Source organism: Pteropus vampyrus, unplaced genomic scaffold, assembly GCF_000151845.1.
Source record: "Pteropus vampyrus isolate Shadow unplaced genomic scaffold, Pvam_2.0 Scaffold155, whole genome shotgun sequence".
Classification (NCBI taxonomy): domain Eukaryota; kingdom Metazoa; phylum Chordata; class Mammalia; order Chiroptera; family Pteropodidae; genus Pteropus; species Pteropus vampyrus.
The window spans coordinates 1,485,521-1,501,373 of NW_011888936.1; the positions used below are offsets into that span (position 1 = coordinate 1,485,521).

Below are 15,853 nucleotides of genomic sequence, written 5' to 3' on the forward strand. Positions count from 1 at the left end.
CCCCCTCCCCCCGCCCCCAGAAATTTGGCAATTTCTGAGTGCATTTTTAATTGTTACAACTGTGGGCTTGAGGGAGTGCTGCAAGGATCTAGTGGTAGAAGGCAGGGATGCTGCTAAACATTATAATCTACATGCAGTGGTCCCCAACCTTTTTGGCACCAGGGATCGGTGCTCCTATGAGAATCTAATGTTGATGCCCTGAGATGGAGCTAGGGCGGTGATGCTAGAGCTGAGGAGCAGCTGCAAATACAGATGAAGTTGCGCTTGCTTGCCCACCGCTCACCTCCTGCTGTGCAGCCTTGTTCCTAACAGGCCACAGACTGGTACCCATCCAGGGCCAAGGGGTTGAGGACCCTCGATGTACAGGGTAGCCTCTACAGCAAGGAATTATCTGTTCTCGACGTCTATATTGCAGTTGTTGAAAAGCCCTAGTCTAAAAGAATGTCCGAGTTCTTGCAGCAGACTTTAAGCAGGGTGTATTTCCTCTCTTTATAAGCAACATTTATTTTAGCCACATTTGATATCAAGTAGCAGAAAAAGGTAACAAGAACTTACTGGGTACAATAAGTAATACTGATTCAAAATTATACTGTTTCTATTTTTATGGGGCAGGTTAAGAGGCTGGCAGGAAGTAACAGTGCCTGAGTAAATGCTGTGCAGTTATAAAATCCCATTAATAAAAAAAAAAAGTATACTCCAGATTTCTGCTGAATGAATTTTGTTTCTTTTCTGACTTTCATTGTGTTACATTTTAGAACTTGAGAAGTACTCATAAAAGGGAAGAAATAGCCCTGGATTTAACTGATTTACACACATGCCCTATGGAAATTCTAAGACAAGATAAAGATGGTTGATAAATGAGAAAACGCAGAGATGGGGAAAGGACATTCAAGGTGACAGCAGCATAGATGATGGCATAGAGATGTTATGACCTGGCTTCATATTGCCCTAAATACAGGCAAATTTTAAACTTTTAGCTTCTTGGATTTTATTTCCTATGTAGTTCTTCTGTTTTGATCAAATGATTTTGTAAGTTTTTCACAGCTCAAATTACAGGCTGTTCTGTAGGTATCTTTTCTAGTAACATACATGTTAAATAGGTTGAATAGTAAATATCTTTCTTTAAAACAGTGTATCTTGGGGCAGTCATATGAAGGGGGGCGGGGAACCCCAACTAAAGGCTATTTAACATGGCATCGAAATCATTTGTTTGCTAGGAAGGACTATCAGACATTTCATAGTTGTGTCTAGTAATCTGAGTATATTAAATGTCCTTTTTAGGATGTTTATGCAGTTGTCTCCTAATGTAATTGATGCATGTCCTTCGAGTTTTAAATAAATAGTTCATTGTTGCCATTCATTATGAGAAATATTTATTAATTGTGTAGATCAATCATCTGTCATCAGTATTTTTAACACATCTACCATTCCAGTTGTATAATAGATTATATGGAGAATCTAACACATAAAACAGTGGATTCTATGAAAAGTCAAATAAAAATCATATTAGGACATCTGTTCTTAAAAGTAAATTTGGGAAGAAGGAATGAAATGTTATTACTATTACTAGTACTAATTTAAATATTTAATATTAACTATTAACATAAAAGACTTGTACTAAAACACTTTATATGCATTATCTCATTGAATCCTTAAAACAGTTCTGTGAAGTAAGAAGTTATCTGCATTTTACAGATAAGAAAACTGAAACCGTGAGAAACTTATACACCAAGTGGGTTGTTTAGTCTAACCCAGGAAGTCTGTTTATTGGGCACATGTTCTAGGCGATGTTATAACTCACACTTCTATACAACTATGAAAGTGTGCAGAAAAAGCACAGACATGGAAGATAGAATGCTGTAAAGAAAAGTAAAGGATAAGATAGAATTCTTGGACATGGTATTGAGATAAAATCAAAGTATATATGGAATAGCATTGCCAGTAAACATGTCATATTAGTACAGGATTTGGATTATACATAAAAATTAATTATTAAAACTAAAGACATCATTTGGGAAATCTGGAAAAATCACAGCTAGAGGTAGACTGTAAACTGGCGGCTTACATTATGGGGTGAGCCTGTGCATTTGGCCATTTGGCGGCTAACTAGGAATGTCTTTCTCCACTGCATTCCCAGGATATACAGAGTGTTGGGGGGAATAAAGAGACAAGCAACACATGGCTATTTTGTGATGTGTCTGTCATGGGTGGCCAGACGATTGTTGTTATAATCTTTTAATGCTAATTGAGTTTCTCACATCTTTTGACAACATGGCAAACATTTACATAATGCTTTTATATGCTTTGACAATACTTCATAGATGAAATAAGTTGTAGAGTTTATTTTTTTTCTACCTTTACTTTTTTTGAAACATACATTAAAAACCAATATCATGCTTAGGGTTTTCAGGGAATATAATATTATATTTGGTACAAAATTTTAACCAAATGTTTAAGGTATAAAATGAGAAGGGAGTGAATATAGATTCTTGGAGAAAAAGACAAAACCTAGTTTACCTGTTCAGCAGTTTACACATTTTTCTGGGCAAGAGGAGAAACTTAAGGTCCTCTTTTTTTTTTGTTAGCATATTCATAATTTTATAAAAATTAACTCAGATATTTATTTCTCTTTAAAATAATTTTATTACTTACTCTTTAAGACTGGTTCTTCAGACTGTGCAGGAGACACTCAACAGCCCATGTTTTAATAAGATAATCCATTTGAGATTGATAAGGAACCACTTGACATCATTATAGACCAAGAAAGGTGGAAATATAGGTCAATAGTCATTTCCTTTGTTTCCTACAGGAAATAAATGACTTAATACTTGATAGTAATCTTCATTCTTTTAGGCACAGAGGGCCAATGATGTTATTTCATTATGTATTCCATTCAGTGTTCTGGATGTTTTTTCATTACTTTTCACATAGTTTTCATAAAGGGAAATGGCTGATGAATATGTTAATGTACAAATATCCTAAACCTGTTCTTTGGCAAATATCTATTCTGTTTTTTTTTTTTTTTAATTTTAATAACCACAAGTCTGTAAAACTGATAAATCCTGGAGACGGTGTTAAAGCAAAGTTAATTCTTGTCTTGAATATGTAGCTAATAATATGACTCATTTGTGTGTGTGTGTGTGTGTGTGTGTGTGTGTGTGTGTGTTGCGCTCTATTTCAACCAAACCTTGTGTGTTTTTGAGTTTGGGTAAATTTGACTTTATATATCTCTTAGAAAAGATTTTAACATTCTCAGCTTAAGAGAAATCTTTCTCTGTATGTAACAGGTGCTGAATAAGCAAAAAATACTGAAATTAAACAATATACCCAAAAATTCATGTATTCTAGAGTGTGGTAGGTTTGTTAAGGGATGTTGGAGGAATATGTGACGTGTTGGGCTTTTCCTCCTGAGCTTCCTGCCTCAACCTTTGTGTACAATCTGGAAAAACTAGTGCCATCCTTGATACTCCTCCTGCCTCTGTCTCAGCCATCACACTTCCTCCTCCTTGTCACCCATCAAAGACTATTCATTCTTCCTCGAATACTTTTCCTCCTCTTTATTCTCCATGGCCACATCTTTAGTTCAAGCCCTTACCACCTCTCCCCTGGGCTATTGTGGTAGCCTATGAACGGGTTGCTCTCCCTTCTGTATCAAATCCTATATGTTTATAAGCCGTCTTCCAAATTAATTCTAGTGCTATCTTTCTAAACACAAATCTTTAACACATTATGCATGCTTTTGCTTAATAAGCCTTCAAGACTCCCCATCGCTACCTATTGGGTAATGCCCAAACACATTTCTTCTCCATTTACTTCAAGGTGTCTTGAGGCAGGGCGCCTTTCTATCTAGTACAAAGCAGGCATTAAAGAAATATTTTTGAATGAATAAATGAATTACCATAGCATATAAGATCCTTTGCTACCTAACCCCAAGTTACCTATTTGGTCTTAGCTGCAGTTTCCTCTCCAATGAACAGTGTGTTCAAGCCATACGAAATTCTTAATTATTTTTCACAAATATGGCAAATTTCGTAGCCTTAAGATTTTGCATATATTCTTCTTCCCACCTGTTAACAACCAGTTATCACATGAGTCAGTTAGACCCAGGAGAATGAATTGATTTTATATCTGTTTACATTTATTCTGTTCATTAGCCCAACAAATATTCACTGGGCCCATACTGCTATATGTTAGACACAATTACAAGTTGGAGATAAGAATACTGTTATGGAGTCTAAAGTATTAATGCAAAGTCTGTTTGTTGAACGTAGAGTGACCAGCCAAAGCAAATGCCATCAGTGCTAACTGATTTACTTAAATTTCCTATTTTAAGATATACAGATAACATCACAATTTAATAAAGATTTGGAATAAGAGGGGAAAATGATGAAGTGGATAAGGCAGAATGAGTTTCAACAGACCGGGGCTCTGGCTCCATCTGTTAGCATTAAGTTACTTAATTTTGTTTCATATTAATTCTCTTGTTTATAAAAATGAAAGTGACAGATTAGCTGATCTTTAAAGTTTCTGGAAAGATGGTAGTGAAGTAAACTCTAGTCAGTAAGCTAATTAAGGCCATAGTAATCTGATCAAATTCACTCAAAAGAAAGACAAAATTTAAAAAAGTACTGTTATGAACAAAAAGACAAAGTAATGGCACTTCTGGAACTTACATTCTAGTGTAATAGCAAGTGAAGAATTCGTCAGGTAGTGATGAATACCGAGATGAAAGAGAACATACAGAGGCCTGGAGGAGAGAGCATTTTTGACAACAAATGGGGTTGGGTAACTGGTTGGAGGCGCGTTGGATAAATAGAGGCGCCTACTGTAGGATAGGGTCAGGACTTCAGAATGACCTTAACACTGTGTCCCTTCACTGTCTCCGTAGTCGGCCTGTCTCTGCCTTGCCGCTCCACTTCAGCCCTGGTTCCCAGTATTTTGTTATGTCGAGAGCCTGAAGCACACTAGCCAGAGTGGCTTGGACAGTTCTGGGCTCACACAGCTTTGCAGCCAATGTTAGAGTATCTAGCAGTTGATACTTCCTGGCCATTATGGAAAATAGCTGTTAGCCCCAGAGTTAGATTGTCTGCTGTTTTCATAACCTCGGGCAGATTACTTAAGCTCTCTGAACCTAAATTTTCTTGTCTAAAATAGACATAGTTAAAAAAAGGTTTTTGGGGACTAAATGATTAGAATGAAACTCTATAAAACCTTTTTTTTTGTTGTTCACTGGTATATCCTAAATACCTAAACAGTACTTGGTACTTGGTAAGTATATTTTGAATAAATCAAATCAGTGAGTGAGCGAATGAATGATGTAACAAATGTAAAGTACATGAAACAGTATCTGGTACGTCAGTGCTCAGTAAATGGCAGTTATTATTAATTGTTATTATAGTTGTTATGAGACCCTATCATATTGTGGCTGTGTTGCAAGTGTGACTGTCCATGTCTGGGGCCTGTACACTGCGTTAGCCAGGTTCTTGGTGCCTGGCCGTGTCTAGGTGTGTGCCCACAGAAGGGAGCCTGGAGACATGGCCTGGGGCGCATGGGTGCCTTTCTGATTCCTGTCTGTGGTTGTTACTAGCTCTGGCTTCTGCTGCGGCTAGGCCCTCATGATTAGTTTCTGCTAGCCCTGTTTTGTGGAGGGAATCTTATTTCTGCCTTCCTTTTCCAAGACTGAACATACTCTTTCTTATCTTTTTCTTTTTTTTTTTTGAGATAAAATTGACATATAACATTATGTTAGTTTCAGGTGTATAACATAATGATTTGATATTTGTATTATAGTGAAATGATCACCATAATAGGTTTAGTTAGCATTCATCACCAAACATAGTTACAGATTTTTTTCTTGTGATGAGAACTTTTATTATCTATTCTCTTAGCAAATTCAATATACAAAACAATATTAACTACAGTCACCGTGCTGTGCATTACATCCCCATCACGTCTACTTTATAACTGGAAGTTTGTTATTTTGACCACCTTCACCCACAGCAACCACCAATCTGTTCTCTGTGTCTGTGAGCTCAGTTTTTGTTTGTTTGTGTTTTAAGATATAAGTGAGATCATATATTATTTGTCATTCTCTGTCTGACTTATTTCACTTAGCATAAGGTCTTCGAGGTCCAACCATGTTGTCGCAAATGGCAAGATCTCCTCCTCCTCCTCCTCCCTCTTTTTTTTAAAGCCTCTAGCACTTTAACTTCCTAAATGGTCTCCCATCCAAGTACTAACCAGGCCCGACCCTGCTTAGCTTCCGAGATCAGACGAGATTGGGCACATTCAGGATGGCATGGCCATAGACAAGATTTCCTTCTTTTTTTTTGTGGCTGAGTTAGTCTTTGATTTTTACATGACACCATGATCACTTGTTAGCCCATCCCAATACCCTGATACCTGCTCCTACATGTTGGGTCTCTCCCTGGACTATGAATGCTGTCCAGCTGAACTGAAGTTTTGCCATCTCTAGGGTTTGTTTGGTGGTAGGTTGGCACTTCTCTTGCCATGATATCTTTCTAGTATTTGACCTGGTTTCTGTTCTTCAGTCCCTGGCTCTCCCCTCTTATCTCCCAGTATGCCTCATGGTTCACAGTCATGACGCGGATAGATTGAGATGGTTTTGGCATAGCAGAGACCCTCACTGTGTGTTTATGGAAAGATTTGGCAACTCAAAACCCCCAAGTGTGTGCAGCTCTTCATAATATGAATGACAAAAATGTTAATCTTTTACAATATGTGTTAATGCTGGAGGAGAAAATGTTATTCAGAAGCTCAGATCACATTTCTAAAATATTAATATAAACTGTAGTTGTAGTGGTGATTTAGCACTTTACCAACATAGGAAATAAAACGATCCTTGCTGTCAGGATAATGTGTTACTGCTTCGCACACACAGTTTTACCAGTCTTCACGAGACATACAATTCCATGTTTCAGTGTGAGATATTTATGGAATGGTTTTATTTTTGCTTCTGAAGACAGATATTTCGGAATAATATATATATGGATCACTGAAACCACTGAAGGGGATTTAAGTTGAGAGTCCCATCCCAGTAAGTCTATTGTTTGGCTCTTAGTTCTGTCAGTAAACTGTGGTCATCAGTGTGATATCCACTCTCCTGTGCTGCAGAGCTATGAAAGATAAAAGACTGGGCTGGAGTGGCAAAGTCTGTATTTGAACTGACGTTTGTTTTGTACCATTTCAGGTACTGTGATTATTCATATACGCTCTCTAACTTATCAGTGTGAGGATATGTGAGCTTAGAAAAGTATACTGTTACATTTAATCTAAGTGTTTATAAATTAAAAACAATGTCCCAAGGTATCTCTCTTGAGTATAAAATGTAGAAGATTAAGTTCCTATATTATCCAAGTACATGAAACCCTTTGTGAAAATATTGAATGAATCGTTCAATATGAATAGTTTGATATGAATAGGATATGAATAGTTTCAAAACACTGGGTAGCAGATGAAATTACCATAGATTTTCCTGGTTGTTGACATCAGGATGGGACTGACTTACTAAATTAATTATGAGATATTTCTAGGGTAGGAATAAATAATCTTATCAAGCAAAGGAAATGTGTTGAAAGCTTGATTTAAAGAAAAAAACTTTGCGAAATAGCTTTGAAACCAGGGCCTTATCCTGACCTCTTATTATTTCCCCAAATGTTGATTCTCACCAGTGATCAGAAGTTGCACATTCAGTTCAGTAACTAAATCCTGTCAGTCCTGAGAAGAACTGTTAGGAAATTCCAGAGCTGCTCTGTTGAGGCCTTCAAAGAGGGGCTCATATTGTCCCCCATTTTGATAAAGAGAATGCAGAGAGATGGAGAGAGGGAGATAGTATAGTGGTTAGGAGCTTAGAATGGGCTCAGACTCACTTGGTTTGGAATAGAGCTGTATGAGCCACTTACAAATCTTGTGACCTTGGATAATTTAACCTTGTGGCCAGTTGCCTCATTGTCAGATAGTATAGCACTGACCTCTTGGGTTGCTGTAAACACAGATCTGGTCCTTAGTAAATCTGCAAATAGTAGTTGTTATTATTATATTCATTGCCAAGAATAATAAAATGGTTGTTTAATGCTGCTGTGTGATTTGTTTCATAGCAGTAGATAACAGAAATGGTTGGCCGAGTATAATTCTGATCTTTTTGAGTTTATCGTTACTTATAAAGAGCAAGAGGAATTCACTGATTCTCTTGTATTTCAGTACAAGTTTTGGTATAGGGATAAAACAGGATTTCTCCAAAAAAATGGCTTTTTAGTTGGTTGGACTGGCATATCTGGTAATTGCTATTGGTTTTTATTGTTGTTGATGTGGTAGAAGTGACTAAAGAAAAGGGAGAGGTTGACTTCTGTAAGAAGCATTTTTTAAGCAAAAGCCTAATTTCCTTGTAATCTGATTCTCTGGAAAGTGTACTCAAAGGATGATACTTTCAACCAGTTAGCATGCTTGCATTATAAACCCTTAAGAATTTCCTATGAAAGTGCGTCGGTCATCTTGATGCAGTGAATCCTGAATTGCTACTCATATGTTTGATGTAATATGTTAACATAATTCAGGTGTGGGGAGGGGCGATTCATATTTCTCATCGTCAAACATAAAGGTTTAAGGTAGATGCATATTTCAGTGAATATTTCCTGTACCTCGAGAAATTAAAACACCAGTAGATATTTTTGGCTTCTGAAGGAAAACCTTGTTTAAAATTAGGCCTATTAAATATTGACTGGCTGGCTCTTTATTACTCCAGTTGTGCAAACTGGATGACCCACAGTCAGGAGGAGAGAGAGGAAAAGACCTGTATTAAAGGAGGAGGAGGGCAGATTGTACTAGTTGACCTGAAAGTCACCCCCATTCTCAGTTTTATGAGATATGATCATCGAACATCAGTCCCTTTCCTTCCTGCATATTCCATTCAAAATATTTTGATTTGGTAGGATCAATGACAGTTGTATTTATACAGCTTTTGACTAGGAGAGCTACTATCTGCTGGACAATTGTGTTGCCAAATTTTATTTGGCAAATAGGAATATCCACAATACCATTCTCATTCATTTTGCATGTACTTGGTCAACAGCCAGCTAATAAATCTAACGGTAGCTTTTGACTTAATCAATAACACTTATACAAAACAAGTAACATAGGTGTATATGTGTGTGTACACATGTATATGAATATATGTACACATATAAATTATATTGGATTATATAGCATCAAAATGTTTGCTACAACATAAATATACAAAGAATACCATGTTACCGAAATTGATGACTTTGTAATTTTATTTACCTCTTGGGAATCATTTGAGCTATCGCTTCCATAACAAATGTGTTTTGATTAAGATCATGGCAAAATAAGTTTGACAGCAATTTCAAATTATTGGAGTTTATTACATATTTAAAGTCTATAGTCAACTGGGACTGTATGTATCTGATTTTAGGTGAGAGAAATAAATTTAGCAATATTTTGTTCCAAGGACTGTATCCTCAATGCTGTATAATTACCATGCGCTCTGTAAAAACCATACTCCTTCCTGGTTGGTCTAGAACACACTGTGATTCTCAGCACTTATGTTTATGCTGAACAGGGTTAGAATCATGAATACAGAGGTAAATATGCTTTATATGTATATTTACGATATAACTTTCAGGCATATGTACAGATTGAATCTGCATAGTTGAAAAAATTTAATAGTTAAGAATTGGCTCCTTAGCTGTGAACATTGTTATTTATGGTGTTAGTTATGGTTGTGGCTGTGGACGATCCTGGAAAATCAAGGAAAGAAATATTTCCAGGGAAAACTAAATTTCCTAAAAATTTTTGAAAATGTGTTGTATTTTTTTCATTTTTACATGAAACCATAATGTGCATCCCGTTTTTAACATGTAGAATTATTCAAGAACAACAGTCAAAGGGAAACCATCATGAAAATACAGTAATACTTAAATGTGCTCAATGGAACATGGAGCCAGTCAGGTTTTCATGATTTATCAGTTTTTAACCTCAAAGACCCTGGTTAACTTGCATTTTTTAAACTAATGAGTTTATCACAGTCAGTGAGGAAAATGGTTAAAGTATATCAGCTGTAAATTGGTACAAAGCACTAAAAGGGACATTAACCTCTAATCAGATTCTAACAGTTCATTAAACCTGACTTTCCAGGATTGCTCTTTGTCTTTTCCCCTCCTTTGCAAGGCATCTCCTTCCCTTTTCGTCTGAACAAGACCTCCTCAGGGTAAGAAGCAATATCAACTCATCCTTCATTGTCTACCAGCCAAACAGCCTATGGGATGCTTTGTTACAGTAGATTCTGGGCTGCTGTGAAAGGCAGGCCAGTTGAGGGCTGGTCGCTGCAGGTTTTCCTGAGCTGATCGTAGCAAACCAAGCTGGCCACTTCCAATGATGGAAGTAAGTGACACATTAGGATTTGAGATCCATGCCTGATGTGTAAACAACTCACCAGCCTCCATGGAAGGATTTTAAGCTTGGAACAAATTAAGTGAGCTCACCAGTGATATCACAGTTCTGTCACATCTAAGTTATCTATTAGGATACAAAAATCTTTTTAAAAAAATACAGACAAGTTATGAGCAAAACTTAAAAAAAAATGTATCCTGCCAATTTTAATAATATTTTACATTTCTAAGAAAAGAACATGAGCGTAATTTGTTTCTTTTTTATTACCTAAGAGATTAAGTAGCATGGAATTTTTAAATGCCCATTAGTTAACTCTAGAGTAAATTTGCTTTTTCCTTCTTGTTGATTTTTCAGAGCAAATAGTTGTGATAACAGGCACTATAAATTTTATTTCTTAGAGTATTTCTCTTAAACGAAAAGAGGAGTTAAAGACATAGAAATAATTAGAGCTTCACTATACTGCACTCTGTTGGTATTATTCGGTAATAAAAACATTTAATTTATGATTTGTTGAAGTGGGGTTTTTATTTAACAGTTTGGTACAAAAATAACTACAATATGAAAGACGAAAACCCTGAAGGTTTACAAATAATATTAACCTCTGTCACTAGGTAGGCAAAGTATTTAGAAACATCTCTTTTTCTTTTGATGAGATTATTTTAGTGTCGTATGGTTACATTCTATACTTGAGTGAAGGGACTATTCTGCAAACTCAGTCAAATTCAGTCATTTCAGTTTCTCAGTTTAGTCAGTATATAAGGGTAAAGTTGGCATTCTACACGTTTTAACACACGAGCTTGATTTTGGCCTTAAGCAAGCACTGACATGTGGCTCTCTGACTCCCTTCATAGGTTGACTTCAGAAAATCCCCAAAGCAGTAAAAATTAGTAGAAAGTAACCTTGATTTAATCTTTTTATAAATGTAGTTTGAAATTCCGTTGAGCCACATTAGAAAGGGTTTCCTTTCAAAATGTGTCGAATTGAGCCAAACATATAAAAGAATAAAATCAAATTGTTATTTATTCTTTGGTTGTGACTTCAGCTTAAGAATTAACTCTTAATCCAAGACTCAATGTCAGTTGTTTTTAATGTAGATGTTTGAGGGTGTTATGTAAAAATTTTCATTTGATTAGTATTGCCATGATACCAAAATTCAGTGTGTCTAGAATTATCTTGTTTTAAAAATTATTTAGACTTTAGCTATCGTATGTGAGTATATAAATCATTTTTATCTGTTTTCTCCTTTATGGATTTCTGTACATAATACAACCTCCAGAACTAAGGAAGAGAGAAAATTGCCTTATATTTCCTTCTACTATTGCAAAATTGTGATGAATTGTTCCAGCCTCATATAAATTAATGTAAGGTTTCCTTACTCCAGTTTATTATAGTCTGACCTATAACCCCTAAGGTCAGAGATTCAGACTGATTAATTCAACTTCTTGGTCATTATTTCAAATGGAAGTTCAGAATGAGGAGATAATTGGTTATGCTGGTATTTTCATTTAATTGTACTTCATTGTTAAAAAATTAGGTTAGCAGTACTAAATGTACTGCAGTAAAGGAAGACTACCAGATGTCCTCTTTTGAATGCTTTACAGCTGAATTTCCCTCTCTCTTTTTTTATTCTCAGAATATCAACACCTTTGAGAACAGAATGTTAATGCTTGATGGGATGCCGGCAGTCAGAGTCAAAACAGAGCTTTTGGAATCTGAACAAGGGGTAAGCAGAAGTTCCTGACACCGCCCACCTCCTTCTCTTTAAGATCGTGGCAGTCATTTCCTGAGATTGGTAGGACACTCGAGATTTTTCACTTGCCTAAGCTTTTCTCTATTGAGAAAAATCATCTAAGACTGTGGTTTATTCTCATGCATTTGCAACCTCAAATATTACTAACCAGGAAAAGGTAGCTGTTGGAAATTAGGAAGGTATAGTGACCTTATAAGAACCATATAGCTTTATTTAAATTGGTGAATGTTTTGAAAGGCTAATAAAAATCCAAAGCGAAGAGGAAGCATTAAAAAAATAAAATAGGAATATAACCTCAATGTCAATAACGTGGTTCTTTCTTAGGCAATTACAGAGTCCAGGAATGGGATAGTTACTGTCTGTTGGGTGGATTTCTCTTTTGACATTTATATTTATCCTTTTTCACTCCATGAAGAGAGGGGACCATTGATGAAATTGCAGTCCATGAGTCTGAAAAGTGCATAAAAGCAAAAGAAAGCTTATTTAACAGTGTATAGCCAAAATGACAATTTATGGCTACCAAAAATATAAAGGTTTATGAGCACAGCTAAATTTTTTTTAAAAAGATGTTAGAGATTATAGTTGTTAACATTTTAACATTTACAGCCTTACTAGTTAAAATCATAAGGGCAGTGTGATTGCTTGCAGCATCAGCTGACCACATTTTGTTTTTAAGAAAGCAAGCATTGCTCGTGTATCTGAGTGCACACTGCCTGCCTATCTTATTAAACCACCAACACCGTGGCAGTACAGATCTGAAAAAAGGACATAAATTATATAAATATTGCATCTTAATCTGATTAGTGTATCATATTTAAAAAATCAAAACTAAACATGAGCACTATTTTGTAATTGAACAATCAAAAAAATTTTTAAATGTGAATGAAACCTCATTGTTACAAAAATCAGTGGTCATGAATTCATCTGGGATCTCATTCAAGAGGTTAAGATGCTGTTGTACCAAAAGGATTTCTATGAGGGCATCCAAGGGCGTGGATCTGGATGCGGCCTTTAGAGGGTTTCTCCAATAACTTTCTCATTTCTGAGCAATATGTGGCAGGGTGTATAGCATTTCAGTATATATTTCTCTTCTTTAGTGTAAGCTTGTATATGAAACAGACCATTGTCATGTGGAGGATATCATTTCACCTTTATGTTCAGTGTTGATTGTCACAGCTCTGAAATGAACTTTGGACTACATCAACCCATAGTACAACTCTACAGTTCTGTATGTGACATAATGACTGACTCTCATCTGTTCAGTCCAAGACTCAGGCAATAGAGCATCACTGAAGAAAAGACTATGTGGCTGTTATTAATATTATTTGTTCAGTGTAGACAAGCCTTCAGAGAAAGTTAAGTTTTCACCTGGATATTCTAGCCTGACTCATCAAGTTAAACTCAATAATAACCAACAAAGTCAGTAGTTCTTACCTTTTTGTTTAACGGAACCACAAGAAGGATTTATTTCTTTGGCGTTCTGGGTTTTGTTTTTGTTTTTGTTTTTGTTTTTGTTTGTTTGTTTTTTTTAATTTAAATGCATTAGTATCGGTTTAACGGAATATATTTGTGCACAACCCATCTTTAAGTTTAACAAATGATACCAACCATAATATTTCATTCAGAGGATAGCCATTTTTCCACTGCAGATGGAAAAGTGGTATATTCACAATGTTTTTAATTTCATAATACATATATTCTTCAGCTGAATAGCATTAGATCTACTCAAGTTATGCCTGTTGGAGGAAGGCAAATAAGTCAGAAAATACTACCTAGAAAATACTACCTGGACCACTAGTCAAAGCCAGGATAATGTATTGTTGTCACCAGTCCTGGGGATCTTTAATGATATACTTTTTTCCCTTTTATTATCATTTTTCATTTTTTATTTTTTAAAATAAAATTATTTAAGTTCGTTTCAAATATACAGTATATTGGTTGGACATCTATAATGTTCATAAAACGATCTCCCTAATTGCTCCCTCCCTCCCTTGGCCCTCCACTTAGCCATCATATTAATACTAACTGCATTCTCTCTAAGTTAAGGTCTGCATGAAAGATTTAAGTGCACAAAAAAACAAAAGCCAATATTCCCAGAGATTTCACAGAGTGAATAAGAACCTCATGTCACATTATTTATAGAAACTATTTTTCTATCCCGAGATAGGGACAGGAAAAATTGTAGGTTCATAGATTTTACTTAATGCATGTTTATGAAAATTTACTTTCGTCCTTGTGAATGGAGCTGATGTTGGTATTTTAACCCTAATTTAGACTGCATATGTTGGAGAGAATTAGAAACTTGATTTTATTATTTTTCTTAGTTTTTTTTGGTGTACTTCTTAAATATGTAACAGATATATTTCATTCTGTTTTACTGTAAAACTTCAAGAGAATCAGCCAGCAGTATTTAATTAAATGTATTATGACAACTGCTTACAGAATACAATAATTTATATTTAGTAATTTGTAATGCCTTAAATCAATTCTTCTTTAAAATTGAAGATAATAATCTAGAAACTTAGCGAATTCTCTTTGGTCACTTCACTAGAGTTTTTTCATTGGAGATAATGGGATGAGTGATAGACTATATAATTTCAGAATCTCAACTATTTTTAGATAAGGTATGCTAGAATTCTGAAGGTTTTTTGACTTCGATCTTACTAGACTCTTTCCTCATTTACTATTAAGGCTAGTTGGAGTTGTATTCTTCAAAAAAATGTAAACATAGTGGTGAAATGAAAATAATGTGAGATTATTGGCTTTTGAAAAAGTTGAGACATGTTAGTAGTAACAGTGAATAACAAGTTATAGAAATGCAGCTACGCATCACAACCATGAATGAGAAAGCCTGAAGTTGGTTGGAGTCTGTTACCACTCTGGAAAACCTAATTTTGAGTCTTTGTTTATAAGTCACAGACATAAACCTTGTCTTGTGGGGGAGAAGAGTTAGTCTGCCTTTCAGGCAACCACAGCATTATAAAGAAACATGCTACTTTACACGAAGCTCACGTTTCAGTGCATGTGAAGGCATATGCTTATCCTCTCCTGCTTGCTGTAAATAGTCTCTCGGGTCTTCTGCTGTCAGCTGGTCTCTACATGTCCCCCTGCCCAGAGAATTCAGGACCTGATGAGAATATTTCAGAGCTGGATTAGCCACTTTGTTTGTATATGTGGTCATGTTTCTTCAATCAGATTGTAAGTTCTTAGAGGGCAAGGACTATTTATATTTTCTCAGTAGTTCCTGGCACATGGTAAGTGCTCAGTAAATACTTGCTTTGTTCAACTCATCCAAGCATTATAACTGGCATAGTGAAAAATAGGAAGCCAGTCAATACCTTGATATAAACCTGCTCGAGCTGCCTCCCAGGGCTATTGTGAACATAAGAACTGGAAATATTGGAAAGCCACATTCTCACCAGTGGCGGAGGTCTTCGTCTTGTACCCATGTGACTTGGATAGATACGGTGGCATATTGACACCAACTCTGTGTGCCTTCTCTTTAGCGTTCTCGGATTCTCACATCCTTAGTTTTGTGATATCTAAGTCGATTGTTACTGCAGTCTCCTGAAACGTGACTTCGGTTTTCAGGCTTGTCAGTAACACAGCACATGCTGCTAAGCAGTCCACGGGAAGGGCATGCGCTCTTGTGATACACTTCAGGAGCACAGCAAG

General features: G+C 35.9%; 1 protein-coding gene and 1 pseudogene across 4 annotated transcripts in view; one reads left to right on the plus strand and one right to left on the minus strand.

Moving 5' to 3' along the window:
• Positions 1-15,853, plus strand: part of KLF12 (Kruppel like factor 12) — a 237,584-nt gene that overhangs the window by 1,882 nt on the left and 219,849 nt on the right. For 2 of the 4 annotated variants that reach the window (XM_011369778.2, XM_011369779.2), the window contains exon 2: positions 12,062-12,151. In XM_011369778.2, the coding sequence (XP_011368080.1) occupies positions 12,062-12,151 (90 nt within the window). Of the gene's footprint in view, positions 1-842; positions 894-12,061; positions 12,221-15,853 lie in introns of those variants that run through there. The other 2 variants (XM_023536386.1, XM_023536387.1) reach the window with 2 other exon arrangements.
• LOC111745460 lies at positions 6,192-6,310 on the minus strand (annotated as a pseudogene).